This window comes from Protopterus annectens, chromosome 6.part0, assembly GCF_019279795.1.
Source record: "Protopterus annectens isolate FY-2018-M chromosome 6.part0, PAN1.0, whole genome shotgun sequence".
Taxonomy (NCBI): domain Eukaryota; kingdom Metazoa; phylum Chordata; order Ceratodontiformes; family Protopteridae; genus Protopterus; species Protopterus annectens.
In genome coordinates this window covers 1,382,368,056-1,382,392,299 of record NC_056737.1, presented here as the reverse complement: position 1 = coordinate 1,382,392,299, position 24,244 = coordinate 1,382,368,056, and the positions used below count along the sequence as shown (strand labels likewise).

At 38.0% G+C, this 24,244-nt stretch overlaps 1 protein-coding gene across 3 annotated transcripts in view; it reads left to right on the top strand.

The window, feature by feature from the left end:
- NCKAP5 (NCK associated protein 5) overlaps nt 1-24,244 on the top strand; it is a 1,523,932-nt gene that overhangs the window by 1,280,254 nt on the left and 219,434 nt on the right. For all 3 annotated transcript variants that reach the window (XM_044074934.1, XM_044074933.1, XM_044074932.1), the window contains 2 exons: nt 11,695-11,883; nt 19,965-23,785. In XM_044074934.1, coding sequence (XP_043930869.1) covers nt 11,695-11,883; nt 19,965-23,785 — 4,010 coding nt within the window. The remainder of the gene's footprint in view (nt 1-11,694; nt 11,884-19,964; nt 23,786-24,244) is intronic.

Below are 24,244 nucleotides of genomic sequence, written 5' to 3'. Positions count from 1 at the left end.
CAAGCATTAAAGTCTAGTAAGTCAGTTAACCTTCCTATAGTATTCCATATTCAATTCCTGCTTCCTAAGTCACCTTTTCAGTTTGCTGTTTTCAGCATAAGGTGCATTGCTTGTCAATTTTTAAAACAAATCCCTTTAAAGTGTCTCTTAATTATACAGCATGTCTTTCCTGTCTATCTTGAGTGACTGACTCTCTGTCCTACATATATAAATTATTTAACTTTCTAGCTAGCACATAAGTTATAAAAAGTATTTCCACTTCTGTACTTTCAGGGTCCTCTTCCACTTCATTCCCTTATATATATGTACCTTCCAAGATATAGCTCTCCTTTCCACTCATCCCTCTCTTCTGTCTTCATACTTAAATATCTTTCCGAATCCTTTGTTCACTCCACTGATACATCCTTGTACATTTTGTACTAACCTCCTCCAAACTGTACTTCATTCGGTTTTGTATTTATTATTCAGCCTACTTCCCTTATTTACATTTTACTGTTCTCCAGTCATTATCTTCCATCTTCTGTCACATGTCATGTATCATCTCTGAAATTACTCTGATTTACTCCTGCTCTAATTATAACTATTCTGCTTGCCTAATCATACACTTCCAAAAACAAGTATGGCTCTTACAACATTGGCACTCATACATTTCAGACGCCTATGCTTCTGCCTCAAAGTTCTGCTCTGTCTCTTATAGAATTTTAGATTACCTGGTAAATCCCTGAAAATTACAGTTCCATGTGTCTTACTGTTAAGAGAATGCATGGTGATTCAACATTTGCTGTTGTTATTAAATTTTTTAAAGGAAATTGGATTGTCCCCATCTTTGCCTCCCCCCCCGATTACTTTTGGCTTTCTCCAGAATTCTTGAGAGAAAAAGCTGAGAGGTATGCTGATCTGTGTATGTACTGTATATATTTAAAATGGTTTACCTAAACATTTTCACTGCACTGGGGATTTTGGGGCTTATGTGTGAGAATTTAATGTTGTTGTAAGTTTTGCCACAGTGTACGGTAGTGTGTCATACAATGTTCCACACTATATGGAGGATTCCAAATTTCCTTTACTGTTGTGCAGTGGTGGAGTTGGTGCATAGAATTTCATCGGTCTCAGGGGTTTGCCTCCCCCCAAATAACAAAAAAGATTGTGTGTGCGTGTGTGTGCGTGTGTGCGCGTGTGTGCGCGTGTGCGCGTGTGTGTGTGTGTGTGTGCGTGTGTGTGCATGTGTGTGTGTGTGCGTGTGTGCGTGTGTGTGTGTGTGCGTGCGTGTGTGTGTGCGCGTGTGTGCGTGTGCGTGTGTGCGTGTGTGCGTGTGTGTGTGTGTGTGTGCGTGTGTGTGCGCGTGTGTGTGCGTGTGCGTGTGTATGTGTGCGTGCGTGTGTGCATGTGTGCGCGTGTGTGCGCGTGTGTGCGTGTGTGTGTGTGTGTGTGTGTGTGTGTGTGTGTGTGTGTGTGGGTGTGTATGCCTAAAATCCCCTTGTTAGAAAAGGCAGTTTAATTAATTAACTTGCTCAGGCTGAAACCCTCTACCTTAGCTGCAAGTGACACAACCTTAATCCTGTACACCAACTACCAGTTGGTTGAAATGTTCTAAATGGGGACTTTTGTTATTTTCTTCACTGCTTAATAGAAAAAATATGTTCAAAACTATAATTCTAAAATGCACTCTAATAAATGTTGCTGAATTTAACAAGAAATGCATTAAACCAGGAAGGTGAATCAAACAACATGTGCATTTATGCATGGTTCTAAAAATATATGTGGGAGTTGCATGCTGACAGTTTTAAACAGTGTTTATGGTAACTGGACCACAGAGGTTCCTCACAAAAAGAATACAGGGCATAAGTAATATGTCCTATATAGACCTATGCAGACCGCCTCAAGGCCCTATCCCTGTATTCTGTCTCCTGCAGGCTTTTGAGGGGAGATCTATGCCTGGCATACAGGGCATTGTCAGACCACACTCTGATGGACCTCCTGCATATCCACAAAACAAACAACGCTAGAGTTACCCATTCTAAAGACTTAAACCTTGCCTATGATATAAATAGGACTTGCTGGAGAGATAGGTATGAATCCCAGAGACTACCCCGTCTATGGAACAATTCAATTCAAGTGCACTTGAACAATTGGATGGGAAACCGGAAATTCATCCCTGGTTTGGCACCTATGCCTTTAATGAACACAAGTAACCTGTAAATGATTCATCTCCCAGGCCCATGCTACACTTATCAAGGGTATCAGAACTTGTCAGAGATTTGGGATGCATGGCTAGGCTTAAAAAGGCTCTTCTGGTTGTTAGCCTAGTAAACACCTATGGACCTATGCATTGAAAATAGTCTCAAGCAAAATAAAAAAGATGCAGCAAGGTAGGGAAAAGCTGCATTACAGGAAGGCTAATGTTTTTTTTTTTTCTGTTAGAATGAAGGCATGGTGAGATTATGGCATTTTTAAAGGAAATACTGCTCATAGGATATACTATATCTGATTATTTTGCATTGCTTACAGAGAATATGAAGCATGTTAAAGGCTGTGATACATATTAAAGCTGCATCATGATTTGACATGTCTTCATATGCAAAAGAAGTGACAGAAGAATGGAGAAGACACTTGTGCAATTCCTTGGTGCAATAAACAAACAGACCAGGATCTCAAAACTTATAAACCAGAGGTTCTGGCATTTGCTTAAAAAGGAGCTTTAAATATTCTTGGAATAAAATAATTTGTTGTGTACTTCAGGAGACAGCTCTTGAAAATAAGCAGCTGTGGTTCTATTTAAAGTTGGTCTAAGACCTTTAAGGCAAGAGTATCATTGTTTCCTGTGGTAAATAGAATATATGTAATTTTGTGCATTTTTAACAGATCCATAATCTACTTCTATACTTTACTCTATGCTTTCTGTGTTCCTTTGAGTGAAATGTGCAATTATTGTTATAAGTGCCACTGATGGAGGAAAAAGTGCATTTTAGACAGCCTGTACTCTGTCCCTACCTTTGCAGTTATGGTATATCCCTTGGTAACATTTTTAATTTTTACATTTTTTATTTGTTTTTGTCACTGATACCTGCCAGCCATAAGTCCCTATAAAGCCAGTTTGGTCTCTACTGGGCTGTCATGCAGACATCAATCAGGGCATTATTTGTGCTATATTATACCCACGTTTTCTTGTCCCACACATGCCTGCAGCATCCAACAGAAATGTGCAATGAACTTACTGGGACAGAATCCAAAGGATTTAGTCCCTGTATAAGTGATTTAGTCCTGTATAAGCATGTCGCAATTCCAAAAGAATTGTTTTTGGTAGTAAGTCACTTGCTTCAGTATAAGGCCTATCTATAAAGTAGGCTTACACCAGGGTCAGATTTCAAAAGACTTGATCTCAGGGCAAGTGAATTATTCCTAAGACATAATGGCTTGTGTGTTGACCCTTGAGGGGCACACCCCACATATCCTTTAAAGCATGTAACATTTGGAAGAATGCCTTCAGTGCTAAGGACAGAGAGAGAGAGTAATACTATTGTGCCCAATTTCTTTTATAGTGTTTTCTAACCTTAAAACTGTCATGTACCCAATTTGTCTTATAGCCTGTTTTTTTTACCATTAAAGTATATAAAATTATATTGATGTAAGAGATTTATTTATGTTATAAATTTAGAAATAGAAAATATAATGAAACCCAATTCCTAACAAAATTATACCTACGAGTTTCATGAAAATCATTTGACTGTTTTGTCTGCAGTTATATTCTTCAAAAAGTAGTAATATAGTTAGAGATATTGAATGAGTGGTGATATTTTGTTTGGTACAATATGTCAGTGTCAAAGAGAAGTGAACATTTTATAGCACAATAGTGGTGTCAAAGAGAAGTGAACATTTTATAACACAATAGTAGTGTAACTTGTGATGACTTTCTGTTTGACTTGTTCACATACTGATGCCATTTGCAACGTTCTTCTAACTCTTCTAAGTGGAAATACAGTATAAAAGGACTTTTCACTTGTCATTGTTTGATTCTGATGTTAGAAGAATTTCCAGACTTAATTTAAGTGTTTAGCTATAACCCATATAAAATAACTGTATGCAACTGCATACACAGATTTAATTTATGAAGTTGGGTGTAAGCACCCATCAATTTTCGCTTAAGTGCTTCCATCAGTTTAACATTGGGTATTATTAATGCTGTGCTAAAATACCATGAGCCGTTGGCATTCTTCGAATGTGCTGTTAACATTTTGAATATAACAAGAAGTGTAGCTAGGTTGAGGTAACAGGGGCCACTGTCCAATGCACAAAGTGTTAGGGGTGGGGGCAATTGGCACATGCCGATCAGTCTTACGTGCATTTTTGCCTTTCAGTACTGACGGACAGTTTTGCATTTATAGTCAAAATTGAAGCACATTTGCATTCCATGGTTCATGTCTGACATCATTTGTAACATCTACTACAGTTTAAAAAGACAGAAAAAACTTTTTTTGCACAGAATAGATCTGTAAGAGTGGACCAAGCATGCTTCTTAAGAAGGACTGTCTTTGCTCTAATTTAAAATTTTCATCATTAGTATATGAAAAGTTGCATTTAAAGAAAATGTTCTGAATATAGTCACTGTGCAGGTTGTGTACATGAATTTATGGACCTATGTCAGAATTATATATTCATATATTTATGTATAACATTTGCATTGCTGCACTGGCCACTTCAGCAGAAAACTTACATCTATGACTTAAGGAGATATGCAGTCTAGCAGCATAACATGATGACCTACTTTCCTATAAAAGGCTTTGAACAATATTTTAGCCATCCACTATAATAAGTTAATAATAGAGATTACCTTTCTTAGGGTTATCATTCTTATTCATAAAATGTTATGTAGTAAAGCATCACTAAATGCTCTCAATGTTTGAAACTGGAACATTTATCCAGTGCCAACTGCAAGTGATTCATCACTAATAGTCATTACTGTGAAACTTCCATTCATTTCATTGGAGCTATTACTACCTACTGGTGAATGAAAATGCTTTCTGAAGTGTAGATGTCTCACCTGCTACACACTATGGATAATTTGCTAAACAGTGTTATAAAACTGTGAACTTTTCAGTCTCATGGGTCTGAATAAATGGTTTCCAATTTCCAGAAAATTTCAAGACTACCAAGCAGCAATAAAATGGCCATTTACAATAAAGCAGAATAATAGACTCTAAAGTGCGACACTTCTTGTTGTTCTTTCTAAAGTGCGACATATCTTGTTGTTCTTATAATAGCATGCTATATGTGAACACATTTATTTTCCTGTCTTTCATTGCCTGAAAATATAGTTTTTAAAAGTACTCATTAGTTTTCCACATTCAAATCCAGAAGTTCATACTGTATCTAAGGCTGCAGACCTCTCAATTGTCCCTATTTTGGAGGAATATTCCTATTTTCAGGCATAATTTACCCATGCACATTATGTCCCTATTTTGGAAGTATTTCCCTATTTTCAGGCTTGATTTATCCATTTACACAATTTCCTGAGTCTTCCTCAGCACATATGTTCATAGGTTCAGAGGAGGTTACTAGGCTAGCAACCCTAGAGCCTTTACAAGCCTAGCCATATTAATCCCAAGTATCCCCATTTCTTCTTTTTAGGTAGTTCGCAGAATGACTTTATGAACAGAGTGGGTCTGTGATCAACACCGACTATCCCTGTCCATGAGGGACATGGGTGCTACCCCACAGGTGAATTTGCAGTCTCTCATACAGTCTTCTAGGTTGCCTTTGAATAGGGTCAGTGAGGAACTCTGTTTTATGTGAATAAGAAGTCTCTTCCACAGAATTGGAAGTCTCTGGAAGGCATATCTGTCTCTCCAGCATGTTCTGTTAATGTCACAAGCTAGGTTGAGATCCCTAGAGTGAGTGACTCTTTTGCCATTTGACTTGTGGATGTGCAGCATTTCCATTAGACAGGATCGGAGATTCCACTATAGGCCAGGCATAAGTCACCTCACAGCAGCCTATAAGATACAGAGTAAAGTGACAACATATCCATGTAGGCCATGTTTTTTTGTCCCTGTATTTTCTTAGTGAAAAACCTCTGAGGTCTCTCCAGCTGCTGTAGGTGTCTGGTGAGTTGCATGTTAAAGGGTGCATTATATCTATTAGTGGTCTGATAAGAGTCGAGTACAATGGAGTTATAACATCCCTTGACCTGGAAGCTATGCCATTGCTTATGAGGTACACTACACTGCAGGCTTTCCTTACCACTGTGGAAACATGGTGGTCAAACTTCAGATTGCTATCAACCTGTCTTCCCAAGTCTCACACCACTGGGTTGGAACTCAGAGGGTTGCTGTCAGTATTGTAATTTGTAGGGAATTCTACTTTACCAAAGGGAATAGTAATGCATTTTTTGCATTTAGGTTTAGACGATGGCTTTGCCACCAATCATTTGTCTGTGTTAGCCCTTCTTATAATATGTTGACATCATTGGAAGACTCAATGATTGCTCCCAGTTTGCAATCATCAGAAAACTTGGTGAGCTAAAGGCCATCTACTTTGGCCTTCTCTTCTGAGAAATAGATTCCAAACAGAAATGGGCCCAGCACAGACAGCTGTGATACTCCATTGGTGATGGGTTTACTGGTGAAGGTGGAATCACCAATTCTGACAGGGTGTGCACTGTCACTGAGCCAATTGGCTATCCATCTAGTAACAAAAGGTTTAATCCCTATCTGGGAGAGTTTCCCAATGACTCCAGAGTGGGTAATTGTGATAAAACCATAAATAAACCAAGTAACACCACTACAATAAATTTGGAAAAAACACAGTATTCAAATAGCAAAACATGAATTTCCAAAACTACAGATGACAGTATAAGTAAAATAACTACAAACTTTAATAACTTCACAAGTATACCCTTTTGATAAAAGGCCTGAAGAAGCTTTATTAAAGTTTGCAGTTATTCTACTAATTGTGTTGAAAGCCTTGGCAAGGTCGAAATAGGCTGCATGCACTGTCTTACCTTCATCCATGTCTTTGGTGACATTCTCAAAGAAGTCCACCAGGTTTAATAAGCATGATCTTCCCTTCATAAAGCCAAACTGAGTTGGGTCCAGCATTTGGAGGTCATCTATGTCCTTGTTGATACATGATAATTCTTTCCATGACCTTGCAGATGAGACTGGTTAGACTTCAGTCTGTAGTTCCCAGGAGTCAGTTGATGCCCACTGTTGTGCAGGAGGATTACTATTGCTGTTCTCCATTCTAGAGGAACATAGCTAGTTATCAAGCTATGATTAAAGAGAATGCCAAGTGGGTCCACTAGGTTCTATTTTAGATTGTTTAGCAAACAACCTGGAATATTATCTGGGTCTCATTGAGGCCATGATTTTCGCTTTGGCGAGCACTGAGATGACCTGTTCTCTAGAGGTACTAGGCAAAGGGCTGCTGTCAGGTATGAATTGGGATATGGTATGTGGGAATAGGGGGGTGAAGTTTGCTCTGAATCTGTCAGCTGGCAGATTGATGATCTCTTCCAGTGCAGTATGAGTGATACCAACTACAACTAATTCAGCACATAGCTGGGCATTCCCTTTTAGACCTCAGATGTAGTTAAAGAATGCCTTATAATTATCCTTGGCTAGGGATGCAATTTTAGTTTTGTAATTTGCTTCAGAAGACTTTACAAGACTTCTGATTTTCTTGTTTAGGCTTTGGAGAGAACTCTTCTTCTGCAGAGTGATATCCCTCATGCTTTTCGACAATAGTTTCTTCCTCTTAATATATAATCTGTTTATACTTGAAGTCCACCACTGTGGGATGTTTTTACAGGAAGACATGGTTTTGATCTGGTCAGGTACAGCAGAGTTTATGCAGTCACTTAAGTGTCTGTACAGGGCATTTGCATACACTTCTGTATTGTAATCATTGATGTCTGTGATTGTGGGTGGTATGAAACTTTTTCTACCATCGTTTAACAGGCTGTAGTTAGGTTTGGTAAAATCTTTTATAATTTTTGTTCCTGTGAAAGTGTCAGTTCCAGTAGTTACTTCAAATGAGACTGATTTGTGGTCTAACCTAACCAGGGAGGGCATCATGCATGGGGAAGTACAGTGAACACCCCCCCCCATATTGGTGAGTACTATGACCAGAAGAGTAGAGCCCCTAGTGAGGGTGCAGACTATCAGGTCCAGAGCATTTGTATTAATAAAGTCCAGGAACCTCTGGGTGAGTATGTTTTTTGCTCATTAATGTCCCCCAATCTATGGAAGAATAGTCGAAATCTCCTATTATAGGTTCATAGGTTCATAGATTAGTACTAAGCTAACTGCCCTTGCAAGGCATTTTAAGCCTAGCTAATTATCCCTTGTGAGACTCAAGCCCTGCACGTTGTGTTTGTAAGGCAAACACCTTAACCATTAGGCCACCCTCCCAACCTTACTAAGTTGTTCAGCTGTATGGTGAGGGATTACAGTAAATCGAGGTAGGCGGTGTGCTTATCCTGGTTCATGGTGGGGGATCTATAGCTAGCAATGATGTGGTATGATTCTTTTCCAGTAGTTATTTGGACGTGGAGTAGTTTGAGAGAGTCTTGCCCAGTTTCGAAGTATATTTGTGTTTAGTGAAGATGGATACACCTCCCCCTTCTGTTCCTTCATGCTCATTTTGAGGTCTGAACATGTGGCAGACATTGTAGCCTTACACAACCAGGGTGCTATCAGCAGCCTTGAACCATGTCTCAGTAACTGCACAGACATCAGCATCTTACAAGGTTTTGAGTGCTTCCAGGGAATGCAGTTTTGTGTTTAAACTCCTCGCATTAAGCAACATGACCCTGAGTTTATCTCGATTAGATTTTATGTTGGAAAATGTGTTGTTTTGACATTGCCTAAAAAGGCACTATGGGAAAGGAATGGGCCTTTGCCAGTATCCAAAAGCCTGGGGAGTCAGGTGCAGACCATCTCTAGCAAAGCATACAGGTCTGTCTGCCACATCCTCCCAGGCTGACAGATACTGGATCTCCTGGACTGACACCAGAAGCTAAGCCAATTGTTGAAATAAGCCATTTGTTTTGTTTATATTGTGGAATCACCCTGCGTGATGGTAGGATACTGCTTAGGGCTAGGGACATGCCTACCTGAGACACATAATCAGACAGTTCCATCATGTCTCTCTTCATGTTGTCCAGAGAGGTACTTCTCAAGTCATTCACACCAACATGGACTGCTTTCTTTTAAACCTCATTCCTTCCCTGTATGTATTGTTCCCACAATTCCATATGGCTTGTTTCCAAAGAACCTTACAGAGTAATTCTAAAGAGATCTTGAGGAATTTACTAGATTACTGTTCTTCATTACAAATCCATTAATTATGGGAAGGTAAGAGCAAGTCAGGTCAGCATTCTTAATTTTTTATGAGGGGATACACATGGAAAAAAATAAGTCTGCACCATTAGCCACATCATTTAAGAAGGAGTGTATGCATACAAGATGCTTTCCTTTATAGAGATATATGACAATTTGTTAAACTTTTATGATCTTCCTTCTCAACATTTTTCATTCAGACCATTTCTATACAAAATTTCATATTAAATGCATTCATTTTCTGTCACTTTTCTTGCACAAAGCAGCTACAATTAATAATATTGATGTCTCTGTATCCCACTCATGAGGAAATTATGTGAAAAGTCTTTTTGCAGTGCTGAAAGAAAACAAGTGCATGTTTTATAATTGAATTATGGTAGGCGAAATAAAGAAATCAGGAATTCCTTCAGCTGGGAAATGAATCTGGTAGTTTGTTCACTTTACAAGAAAATCAACATACCTGTCTGTTTGCCCATCTGTCAGTCTCTTTGTCTGTCTACCTCTTTGTTTATCTATTGCTCTGTCAGTTTGTGCTAGCTGGACATATCTTGTTACACCTATGAATAGTTTTATTTATAAGGAAAGAATATGCACTTTCCGGGAATTTTTAAAGAACCCAACAGTATGGATATGGTACCATCCACAAACTTATGACCTTAGACGTCTATAAAGTCTCAAAAGTGCAACTTTATTTTAATATTTTAAGCCACTACACTAGCCATGCAAATGGCTTTGCACATCTTGGACCTCCTTAAGTAACGTAACTAACTCTGAGTTCACAAATCTTCAAGGTAAGTTATTAAAACTGAAAAGCTGAAACCATTTGGTTGCACAGAATCATAGTTGTATAGTTCATTGAAAGACTGCACATTGTAGTAAATGAATGCTGTCTGATCACAAAGATGATCCCATAGAAGGATTTCATTTTACTATCTGGTAGGATGTTGTATATCCACCTCATAACACTACCATGCTGTAATTTAGTACCTGTACTGAATTGTTTTAAACATCTGACTTTAGCCCTCTTATCTGTGTGTCTTTCATCCAATTTTATACCCTGTCAACCTATTCATTTTTCCCCATTTTGAGAAGAACTACATTTCACATCCCCCCTTGTGTCCCACATGCAAATTCATTTTGCCAGTGTAGAAATGCCACATGAACCTTGCTATACTTATGGTCTGTTGATGGGGAACAAAATCCAGCTACCAGGAGGCTATCATCTCAGATAAGCTCACCAGTTTGGTCTTGCCCTATTTTTTATATCCATTCAGTGACACTAGGTATCCTGTCAAAGGAAGGCCTGTAGCACTGGGCCCTATGCTATTGCTGTTATAATCCAGTTTATGGCACTGATACACTGCTTGGCAGAGTAAAACATCTAAATTAGGGAATGTGTGCTTGTATACCATCAGGCTGGTTGCAAGTGGCATTTGCATAGTGCAGAAAAAGCAACTTCTCCTCCCCCAGACTCCCAGATAAGTGAGCTGACTTTGGCCACTCACTAATTAGTTCCTCTTTCACCCACCTAAGCAGCTAATCAAATCTATCTTAGATTAGTAGTGATCCAGGTATAATATATCTATACAACAGAGACAGTGTCTGTACTGAATTCATCCAAATCATCTGACTGGCTGCACCAGTGTGTTTGTGTTTGACTAAAATACCCAGACTGCCAGGACAATTCTTTCCATGTGCTTCTAAATATAACCAAGATATGACAATAAACAATGAGGTGAGTCTTTGAACCACTAATGCTTAAGACCAAGGTGGAGGAATTGAAGACAGTGGAAAATATATGTTAATTTGTATTTTCACAGTAGATTATATTAATGCTTTTCAGGACAAAAACAACCAAGAAAAAGGCTGTAGTAACGCTGTATTCAGAGAGAGATGACTATGTACAAGAAATGTACTCTTGGTTATCACAAAATATAGATGACAGAATTTTACTGGAAAGTATAAACATAAACGTTTCTGGAGGTAGAAATATTTTACTACATATTGTTAAGGATCATTTTTATTAGAATCAGTATATAGAAGAATTCAGAGTAGGCAGAGTACTAAAACAGCAGCGTTTATTACATGTAAAGCAAATTGCACAAGATCAGCAAGCTAACAGTGACTCTGAGAAGCATGAACATTTTGACAAAACAAGATGGAATATAAAAATGTAAAGTTAAAGGCAAACTTTCAGTACACATCATTTTGAAGATAAGCCTGTAGGATTATTCAAAGATCACACCTTTTTTAAAAATATTTGCTCAGTAAATAATAAAGGGAAAACAGCCATGGGACACATTCACCACACATTTAATTAAAGTTTTCTTCTTCTTCTCCTTTGTTTTCTTTTTAGGATTCCCAGCTGAATAGTAAACCTGGAAAACATGTTTTAAAATGTCAGGCTCAATTAAATATGACAGGATCCAGTCAACTGTACCCCCAGAGCAGCTGTAGCAGCAGTGAACTCTCTTTGTCGAGTGTCTGTAGTGAATATTCCAGTGGATCGTGCACATGGAATGATGGAAGAGCATGCAGTAAAACAGTATGGAACCATTTTTAGTTATTAAAACAGATACCAAACCGCACCTCTTAACATCATCATGTAGGAAAACAGCAACTGGTTTTCCATGTTTCTGACTTCCTTGTTTTGTCGACAAAGTATTTAACTATAATAAGGTGTATTTTGATGCACTTAATTATTATGGTGTCAGTTACAATTTATGTTTAGTTTTTATTCATGTTCATCCTGTAGTATAAATGTTGGCATATTGGTATATTTAGCCAATAATAATTTCATAACAGCACTAATTCAATTATGCTCATTCTTTATTCTGGATATCGAATGTCATTTTGCTTCACTGTGAACAAACGAGCAATGTGTTTAAGTATTTTTTCCTGCAAATGTTTTCATTCTTCATGTAGGTTTATTTGTTTGACACATTACAGTGCTGTATTTTGCATGTATAGTTTACAATATTTGATTCCTACAGTCACACCGCAATAGCAAACTAAACCAGAAATCATCAGGGGGAGCAAATATTCTCTACCAACCTGCACATAAAATATAATTTCCACCAAAAGGTAAAGCAGCAATTATACACAAACACTCATCTGCCATTTAAATGACATTCAAAAATATGATATCTTAATTTAATGTACGTAATTTATTTTTTGTGGCCTTACCTAAATATGGCTATACTAAGAGGAGACAGAATGGTGAAATTATATGTACCTCTTACTTATGTCTGCGATCTCTTGTTATATTTTACTCATACTGGATAACAGAATTCAATAACATGGGGCAGGGCTTCGCTTATCATCTAGCAATATGGTATAATAATGTTGTGACAGAGCAATAGTGTATATAAAAAGAATGTCATCAAGCATAACTCTTTAACATGTTTGTTAAAGAATCAGTAAACAAAGCAAAAATAATGAGGGACCAAAGAACAAACCCAGAGACAGTTTTTACATGTTATTCTAATTCACACAGAAAGTCAACAGAATAACAGGTTTTGAATCAGTGTGCATAGAGTTACAGGACAGACCGTATACCAAATTTAAATGGAACAGGTAGCCTTTAAACTATAAATAACATTGTCTGAAATTATTAATAATGATTAGTTTCACTGAATGTTACTTTTCAACTTTGTTGGATGAATTTTATTTTGTAAATATCCATGAAGCTTTATTTGTCCATGTATCATTAAAACAATTAATGAACACTTAAAGCATTATATGAATACAGCAAAGCATCATTATTAGCATTAACCACACTTGGAAAACTACACAGTAATGAGATAATTCAGACCATTTATAAGTAACTGGACATAATCTTCACAAATTTAAATAATGCTGTGTTAGAATGTTTCATGTCTCAAGTGCTAATGCACCAATGCAACAATAAAATAGCAAGAATACAGCAAGAATCCTGTTAAGAATTGGCAGTAATTTGCATTTTGCAATTAAAAATACACCAATATTAATTTCTTTTATTCATACAGATTTGGTTACTAGTCCATGTCTTGAGCCAATAATTGAGATTTTCCATTATGGCATCCACTCCTCAAGAAGACTTCCATGTCTCAAAAGAAAACAAAAGATAAATAGAAACTATGGCAGATCTGAGCCAGTATTACTCCATTTTGTTAAAAATGTAACTGGAGTTTTCTATGCCATGTAGCCAAAATGTGTAGCCCCCTTTTTCTGGCATGCTCATCCTGAGATCCACTCCACCCCTTGAATAATCAAATGCTATTTGGGTCCAGCTATTGTATAGGCCCAAACTAGACAAAAGTTGTAACTTTTTCCTGTCTGCAGAGCCAACATGATATTTTTTGGCTAAGACTTCAAATAATAATTGTTGGGGAGTTAACTGCCATAGGTACAGCATATTGTCAGTAACAAATCTGGCTACAGGGGGCCAGTTCCCTTATTGAAGTTTACTTTGTCACCTGAACCAGTCTGCTGAGCTTCGCTGGCTGTCAGTCATGTCATTCCATTTCTGGAAAAGTTCTAATAATAAAGGATATGGATTGCCTAACACAACATTGTATAAAACTTTCAATCTAGATCGCTCATGAGGGGCATCCCCAGTGCAAATCTCTAAATGAGCAGTCTGGTCACTGAGTTCTATCTTGTGTTCCCAATTTAGTTTTGTTAAACTCTCATTTGAAAAATTTACCACCATGCAACTTCCATTATTTGAAATTTGCATTTGATGTCCCCAAACAATAGGATGACTTGATTGTTAGTATCCTACACATCCCTTGTCATGTGAATTTTAGCTGTTCAGTATAAAATACACCTATGTGTGGACTGGTTTTTGAACACTCAGTAAAGAACTATGGCTTTTTAAATGGATTTTTAATGTGTAAATTTTATCAACTGGTTTCTTTGACCTGCATTTTTTAATTTGCTTTTTGCAATTAGTCACAGTTCCTGCCTCATAATTTGCCTGATTTGATCTACCAGTATTTTTCTGAATCTTTAGATTTGTCACAGCAACATATATACATCTCACTAAGTAAAACACCATCTCAGCTCTGAATCCTCTGTAATAAATTTATTTCACAACAGAACCAGGAACGAGCCGGCAGCCAATAATTCAGTACTTGCCTTTTGCACTTCTTCTACTGGAAGCTCTACACATAAATTCCCAATCCATTGCGAAAGCTGTGTATACATGTATCCATCCTTTCTACCATCTAACTACAACACATAACCAGGATGTTAAATGGTTGAGAGATGGATGTCAAGAAATTTACCCTGAGAGTGAAGCTCGAGAGGTGAGTTTTGGGGATCAAATTCAAGAACACATAGCATCTCTGGTTGTGATCAAAAATTATTTGTAGTACATTTAGCTGTACGTTCTCCCATGCAGTACAAAAATTTGAGAAAAAACAGTGCAACAGTGGAATGTTTTTTACACATCAGAAAGCTGTAATGCATTAACTATTGTCACGCTAAGAGTGGCCATTTAAGAACACTGGGAGCCTGATAAACAATGTACTTTAAAGTCCAGATGATGTTTTCCTACTGATCTTTCCTTGTGGCCACTGAGCACTGTTCATACACTGAAATGAGACTAGTGCATAACAGCATTGAGGCGGTGGTGAACAAGCATGTCTTTTCACTGATTTCAGTGCATAGTCAGTGATCAGTTCTCTGACCATAGTTAGCTTGTTATGTGTTCAGGGCATGGACATTAAGAAATTCGCCTCAACAGAGAAGCCAGAGAGGTAAAGCTAGGCAAACATATTATGACAGTGACCATAGCACTGTAATGCATGGGGCTTTGTCTGCACCATGTACTACCAGTTAGAGATAAAAAAAGTGTATGAGTATTTACTGACTTCGAAAGCCAGTGAAACACTTACCAATATCAAGCAGATAGCAGAATATCCCTAAGAATCTTAAGAATTCTGGACAAATCCAAAATAATGGAGAGTAAAGGGTCATGGTCAAGGACAAGTTTTAAAAAATGCTACCTAATCACTTAAAAAGTTAATAGAGCAACACGATTTGCATCAATATGTACTTCTGGAACAATAAAAAGCATGAAACTGTGATGTCTGGCATAATTGCCTGACTGTAATCCTCAGTGATTTACCAGAAAATCAAAGAGTTTATGAGGAATAGAGTAAAAATATGAGGACAAACTCAGGGGTAGATGAGAGACATAGATAGCAGGCAAGTGTATTTTACCTTATAGTACTACACACTGTTAGTCTTAGCATGAGAAAAGAACATAACAGCACTTAGAGGGGGTGCATAATGGTTGTCTTCTTTCTCCACATAGTGAGCATATAGTGCATCCTGATAGAGAAATAACCCCTCAGGCACTATGAAGAAATGCCAGGGTGGCTCATGGTTGCTGCAGCACTGTGTTTATGTTCATTCATAACCTCTCAGACACCTCCAACACATGCAAGGAGAGCTCATGGTTTCTACAGCACTGTTTATCTTAATAAATAGCTCCAAAGGCACCTCATAGACATGCCAGGGTAGCTTGTGGTTGCTACAGGACTGTGTTTATTTTCATTAGTAACCCTTCAGGCATCTTCAGTACATGCCAACAGAGCATCTTATTGCTACAGCACTGAGTTTATCTTCATGAATAACTCCTCGGGCACCTCAGAGACATGCCATGGTGGCTCATGGTTGCTACACCATTGTGTTTATGTTCATAAATAACCCCTCAGGCACCTCAGAGACATCCCAGGGTAGCTTGTGGTTGCTACAGCACTGTGTTTATCTTCATTAATAACCCCACAGGCATCTTCAAGACATGTCAGCAGTGCTCATGGTTGCTACAGCACTGTGTTTATCTTCATAAATAACTCCTTGGGCACTTCCAAGACATGGCAATGGAGCTCACGGTTGCTATAACATTGTCTTTATCTTCCTAAATTGGCTCTCTGGCTCTCTATATCAGATGGAAGGAGCCCTGTTTATGACTCATCTGACTTTCCCTGATTAGCAGGTAAGTTGCTTGAGAAGACACAAGAGGCTACATCTGCATACTTCTTCTGTTGTCTCGCAGTATTGTCATCTAAAGCTTGCCTCTGAAGCCAAGTATAATTCTAAATCCTTCTTTAAATATGCTAGAAAACTAAAAAAAAAAATGCCTTACACTGCTCTGAAATTATTCAGTGTCCCCTCCTAATTCTGCCCCAAAGACATCACCAATAGCCGTACAAACATATTTATTGCCAGACTCACCCTCAAGACTTTAAAGATCATTTATAGAGATTGGAAACCAAGGCCAAACATATTTCTTCCATGGGATAAAATACCTGGCTGCATAATTAATGGCATTAAACATGCCTTTGTCGACATACTCAGTAAACTTTTTAACCTAAGTATGGCTTCTGTTTTTTTTCACCCTATGCTGGCTGACCTATTGCCATGGTGATGCCCCCTCAATAAAGCTAGTCTTACAACTAGCACAAGTAATTACAGGCATATCAGTCTTGCAAACCTCATCTGCAAAACCATGAGACATAGTATTGCTGACCTCATAAACTGTGATATCAAGAATCTTCTTAAACTTGACCCCCTGACAATTTGACTTTATTAAAGACAGACATTGTCTATTTAATCTAGCAAGCATTTTCAAAAGGGCTACAGAGGCTGTCAGGGGTGACCATGCAGTACAATCACTTTATCTTGAGCTGGCCAAGGCCTGCAACATCATTCCATGTGCTGGCATCATAAAGCTAAATACCTTAAAAATCAATCCATATGTGGTTGGATGGTTAGCAAACTGGTTTAAAGGTTTAAAGGCAGAACTCACAGACTGTCTTTGCAAGATGCTTCCTCAGGAAGCATGAAAGTGACCAGTCATGTCCCTCGGGGGTCAGTGCTGGGACTTCTTCTTTTTGGTATTTGCTTTTTAGATCACCAGGTTGAGAGCCAATACCACTGGCTAACAAAGTTAGCAGACGGCTGCAAACTGTGAGTTGTTAAGAAATTCTTTAACACTCAAATCTTCCCATATGAATACCCACTAGTTAATTCTTGGTGCTCTAATACTAGGCTCAAACTAAATGCTAAAATGTGTAGCATCATCTCTTCTGGTGTACAAACCCCTCCTCTTATCATAAGCTATAGACAACACTCCACTACAACATGAAAATGTTGCCAGGTACTCATTTTGATATGTTCCTTTATTGTGACAATCATGTAACAAGAGTTGTCAGGAAATCTTTTTATTTATCCCAGCTAATTGCCAAAAGAATATCATCATCATGGTCTACAGAGGTAATCACTCCACATGCATCCATAAGTCCATTTGGTGAATACAGTGCCATATTAGCTATATATCTTACAAGGGGAGCACTACAAAATCCTGAAAGCCCACAATCCTAAAACCCAAAATCCTGAGAACAAAATCTTGAAAGTTCAAAATACTGAAAACTCAAAATACTGAATCTCATAATACTGAAAATACACAGGATACCAACACTTACTATATTCCAGCACAAGGACATGCAGAAACATATTATCCTTCAACTATAAGAAGGGGGAAAGCCCCCCTGCACCTCCTATGTGAGGGACCATGCCCCCCTGCTACTTAAATATATCAATTCCGAGACTGCACTTTCCTACATTAAGTGCATTCTTGGAGTTGATATATTTAAGTAGCAGGGGGTGTGGGGTGCAGGGGGCTTTCCCCTCTGCTTATACTTGGAGAAGAGTAATATGGTTTGCCTTTTATTTGTTTCTGTATGTACTTGTGCTGGAATATAGTAAGTGTTGGTATCCTGTGTGTTTTCAGTATTATGAGATTCAGTATTTTGAGTTTTCAGTATTTTGAACTTTCAGGATTTTGGTTTCAGGATTTTGTAGCATTCCCCTCACAAGACATATCAAACAATTAGAATGATCTCAAAGATTCCTAACCAAAAGGACCACAAGCCTAAAATCCCTGAGATACCAGGAGAGGATGGAAGCTCTATCCTTCCTTTTATTCAGTGACTTACAGACTTGAGGTGAGATCCTCTGTATTTATTGCTATGCCATTAGATATCTAAATGTCCTAAACCTTCTTTATCTCTACAAGTTCAATATCTCCACCAATGCTAAAAATGTGAGCCTATGTTTTCACCAAGGTATAAATAAAACATAGTGGGGAGCCAGGTTTATAGCCCAATACTTCTGGAATATACTCCCCTGCAGTGCAACTCACCATCATCCTTGAAGCTTAACTTAGATTACTGGATGGATGCCCAAAAGTTGTCCCCATGATTTACTAATATGGCCCTTTTGGGGAAAGAAGCTTTGGCCTAAGATAGGGTACTGGAAAGTGTAAATGGCCTTAAGACTTAATTGCCATGGAATATCTATGACATCTATGAATCTAAGCAAAGATGTGATGGGTTTGCATGAGAGGTTATGTTACTTATAAATGTACTTGATGGCCCTACTCTTGGCAGGAGCTGTCACTCATCATGCTTGAATGTGTTATAGCATATAACAATAATTCTCTGATGCCTACTTTGGTCCCAATAATGCCAAAACTGGATGTTGCTTAACTGAAAATAAAATGGCATATGGATTGTTAGAGCTCTGGGGAAAAACTGTTCACTTCCATGATATGCTACTGCTTGAAAATAGTAAATATGATATATATTTCAGTTCTTTTCTTTAAGTATTTATTGGTCGCTGTCACTTTTTTATAGTCATTGACCCCATCCCATTCCCACCATGCCACTATACCTTATTGTCTCAATCATTCTTTTCAATAGCTTGTGAACTAAGACACTACAAGTAGAAACTAAAAGCTAGGCATCACAGCTATCAAATAGAGGGATTACCATTTTTTTATGCTCCTAAGACCCAGTCACATGCACACACATATTGACCAGAATGTGAGGGAGTGTCCAAGATGTGTGCTTTTGCAGACTTGCAGTTCTAGGTAGAATTCAAGTGCACTCCTTGATAGGTCACACTCCCCAGAGTCCCTAGTCTTGGCCCATCTGCCAGGTGAACCATTTTGGCATGACTGTGAAAGCACCATCCACTCAGGATGATAGACCCATCACAGGCACTTACTCCCATACCTTCTTAGCAAGATTCTGCTACATCTGCCTACTTATCAGACGGGTGATATGCAAAGAATTAATGCTGAAAACCTCCAATTAACTAAGATGATTGCATATTCCAGTTCTTGTATACATAGTATCCATCACTGCCTGGTAACAGAGGTGCAATTGTTCTGCTAGTGATCACTTGACATACCCAAATGGCATCTCCTACACATACAAATATATCAGTCCATGAGTTTGAGTCTGACAAGGGCAAGTCAACAAGGTACATTTTCATTTGTCTTCTGTGTTTCAAAGTGTAGCATTTTATCTCACCAGGATGCTCACTGGTTTCTGTCTCAGTACAGTTGCAGGGCTGTATTGTTCTGTTACATGTCTGTGTTTCTCTTGCTACTTAAATATGATGATACAGAACACTGTGAACGTATATGTTAGTACCCAAAATAGGCAACAGGACCTAATAAAAATTTGCTATTTTGAACCTTATTTCTTAGTACTTAAAAGCTTAACTGTAAAAGCCCATTAGAATATTGTTTTCATTCATTACTAACATACTCTTTCTGCATTGCAGTCATCAGCAAAATGCAGCAAAAGAATTAGTACCAGCTCTTCTGTCCCCAGCAACTTGTCGAGCCCCATTGATGAACTTCCTCCAGTTCAAAAAAAAGAATGTCACATTTTAAAAGGACTTAAGAAACTACAAAACAATAAATTTTTGCTTGAACCTTCTTCCCTTTTGTCAAAATGGGGATACAAGGACTGCATGGACTCTAATGAAGGCATTTACTCCCCCGGAACAAAATGTGCCCATCATGGTAAGCAGAAGACTGCTGTTCCGAAGAGACCTGTAGATGTAAGCACATGCATTCATCATAGCAGATCCTTCATTTATGAGTCTGACTCCCACGATGACGCAGATGATGAATCAACAGTGCCATCTCTGTTGCATGAATTGCCAAGGAAAGACTGTAGAACACATTGTAAGAGATTGACTCATAGTTTGTCAGAAAATGTTTTTAGCTGGGAACACAGAAAAGCAGTAGCAGAAAGGGTTCCATTCCTTAATTCAGAAGAAAGGCCAGAAAAACTCACCAGTTTTGTAAACTATTTCCACAATGGCCTACAGGCATGCACTTCAACAGATATAAAACCAACAGATTTGCACTTTGAAGGAAGAACTGCTGATAGAGATTGCAAGGACATAATTCTACGGCTTTCTGACACTGAAGACGTTGAAATTCTTGATGAACTACATATTGGTAGTACAGATGAGAAAAATTCTGCAGAGCTTTTAAAGAATTCATGTGCAGATGTTCTGGACAAGGTATCTGACAGAATTTCTGATCTTAAGAAACCTCCTTGCCTGACATCAGAGAAACTAGGCACTGTATCATCGCCTTTCTCAGATATTAGCCAAAAAAATTGTAATTTTGCAAAAGAGCAGAATATCATAAAGAAAACATCATCTCAAGAATGCATTACTATAATATTTGATGCTGAGGATGGGGAACCAATCCAGCTGTGTTCCCAGCAAACTGGAATAATTGCATTAAGTCAGAGACAGTCTCCCGTAGGCCAACAACACACTTACTGTAGCACAAAATCCACAAATCACACATCTCAGGAATTATCTAGTTGCCACACTGAAAAGGAGAGTTTGAACTATTCTGTGTTAGAGTCTTCAAAAGGTGAAATATTTCAAAGACATTTAAAAGACAACCTAGATGTTACAGCAACAGCTGATCCTAGCTTATGCATTAACTCTTTGCATTCTGCTAAGTTACCAATTCAAAATTCTCAGCAACAAAAATTAAGTAAGCCATCCAGTAAATCTTACAAAAGTAACTCCTGTTCTGCAATGCTGCCTTCTGTTCCTCAAAAACATGTAACAAAAATACCTGGAAAAGGAAAATGCTCACCTCAAAAAGCAAATAATTTTTCTGCTACTGAAGTTGCTCATGGTTCCACATTAACTGGTCAGAATAGCACAGAAAAATCCCCATCTTCTCCCCCAGTGAAACTCTCTAAATTTATAAAAGCACCATTGACTTGTGGTCTGAATGTATCTTCCCAGACAGACATGAGCATTCTAAAGCACACTGTAGTTGTTCCAGAAAGTGCTAAAGTTTCATTTAGGAATGATGGGACAAAAGAACAGTGTGCTGAAGTTACCGAATATGATTTCCTTCCCAGACATCAGAAAGGACTCTGTGATTCTAATGAACTGCCAACACAAGATAAACACTCTGAGTCAGAAAAAACAAAATCTCATTCACTCCTTTCACCCTCAGGTAAACCAGTATCATTGTTATTAAGACCAAACTATGAACATTCCTCTCCTGCTTCAGAAAAATCAGGGGCCACTTCTTGTAATGAAACACATAAAACAGTTTTTTCAAATATGAAACTTCAGTATGTTAATAAGTCTGCAGAGCAGCAGAATCCATCAAAACTGTCTACTTATTCAGCAAGTGGTTCAGATTTGACTGGAAAAAATGTAGGGCATCTTAACTGTGATGTGAAAACGCAAACTCCCAGTGATGCCATGCCCACAGAAGCTCATTCTCAAATACATCACACACCTACAAAATTGTTCAATAAAAGGAGTCCTGTAAAATCATCTGGTCCTGTGGAGGAAGGCTTTGATAGAGACATAAATGACATGCAAACAAGAAAGACCAAAAATCCATCCTTTACAAACATTCCCCAGAAAATACATTTTCAGCACACATCTCCAAGCAAAACAGGGCAAACAAATGCAGAAGGGATACCTCAGCAGTCTAAATTGTCAAGATGCACAACAGCATTGCCACAATGTAACATGATTAATAATAGTGAATCTTCTTTAGCTCAGGTCAGTTTTTGTGAAAAAGAACCATTACCCCACGGTGCTGAAAATGAAAACAGTCTACACACTGCTCAAGAGGTGTCCTTAAAGACATCAATTCAAGATGGAAGTAAAGCATTTGCTAAATCCTCACAGATCCTCAGGAAAGGTTCCATAGTTCCTGCAAAGCATGAAAAAGACAATATTAATTCTGCTTCAAAAGACAGTTTGAGTTTATCTAGCCCTACACCAGATGTCCCAAACCATGCAATAGACAGTGGACCTATCAGTCCTGAACCACTGGGCAGTGCTGAGAAAGATGAGTTTTTCATTAAATTAAATAGGCAAAAAAATTCATCTCACTTACATGACATGACAAGTTCAGTACATGATAAAGGAGAAGAGCTGGATAACAAGTTGTTTAAGAGATCATTTTCTGCTGTTAACAAGCCACATTTAAAACCTGCCCTTGGAATGAATGGAGCAAAAGCCCGCAGCTACAGTTTCAGTGTACAAACTGGAGAAAAGCAAAGTTCTACCATGTTAGAAGGACTTGGAAAAGTACGAACCCAAATTATTACTAATTCTGCAGAAAGAGGAACCTCTTTATCAAGACAGAACTCATTAGTTGAAGGACTTCAGGGTAAAGTTAGTGTATCAGGACCAGAGGACAGTGCATGTTCCTTCAATGCAATGGAATTGTCGTCCTCAGTTCAAGGCTCTCATGGAAGCCTGAACTGCACAAGTAGCCAGCAAAATAGCCCTAGTAAATTACCCTGTAGAACAACTCAAAATGTAGATGACCCTCTTACCTGTTCAAAAAGTGAAGAAAGTAAACCTCTTCACAATGATATACAAAGAGTACCTCTCAGTAATAATTCTGGTGTTAAAATTGAAAAACATAGTAGTCTGCTTGCAAAAGGGACATTGCAAAATGTAAATGAAGCAACACGATCACCAAGTCTGCTTTCAGAAACTATAAAGCAAAGTACAAGTAAAATGAAGACCCCCTCAAAAGTTGAAATAAACATGCCAAAAAGAGGTAGCCCCATAAAAAATTCAGATAGTGTCTGTAAAGTAACTAACATAAAGATGAAGCAGGAACAACAGCCTACAATAGAAGAAAAAGTAATGATGGGCATTCAGGAAAACATGCAAAAAGGGCAAGATAAACTACCAAATGGAGAGGCACGACAAAAAACTGGAGCGTCAATAGTAAGTTGGTTTGGATTTCGTAAGAGCAAGCTTCCACTAAGTGGAAAGAAATCAGACTCCAGTAAGGGGAAAGAGGAAAAGAAAGAGATAAAGACCTCTACAGGGCAAGCATGTAAGCAAACAAAATCCGAGAAGAAAAAGGACAAGAAGAAATATGAACATTTGTATGGCAGCGAAAATGAAAAGAACAAAAACAGTGCGCGTGCTGACATGTTGGACTGCGAAGTAAATAGTCAGCACAATCCGTTTTCTCAAGCTTCATGTGGTCAATCTAATCCTGAAGAAATTGAAGATTGTTCCCCTACAACTTGCAAAAGAAAAGACCAGTTTATCAAGGAACTTTTAAACAGGTATAGTTATGTCAACTAGTTTTGTTCATTTTTTTAAAATCAAAAACATTGTTGTATCACCAGACATCAGACATCCTTTTTGCAAATGATTCCTCCTGACATCCTCACATATAATTTGAACAAACATGATAATCTGACTTAAAGAGGCAGTGACTATCTTCCCACTCATACCCACCTCTGCTTCAATGTTTAAAAACCCTTAAAAACAATGAAAGATACCGTGTAGTATTTCTAACATTTCTTACATTAAAACATGTTACGATATGTTAACATTGCCATACATGTTTCTGGGTTTCTTTGCCAGAGTTTTAAATCTGAAAGTAGTTCAACCTAACTACAAATTTGTTAAACATGATAATTCAAGGGACAGAGATCAAGCATTTCCATCTCTGTACCCACAGAAATGAAAGAAGAAAAGAAATTAACACTGTGTGACAGAAAAAAATATGAAATACTACT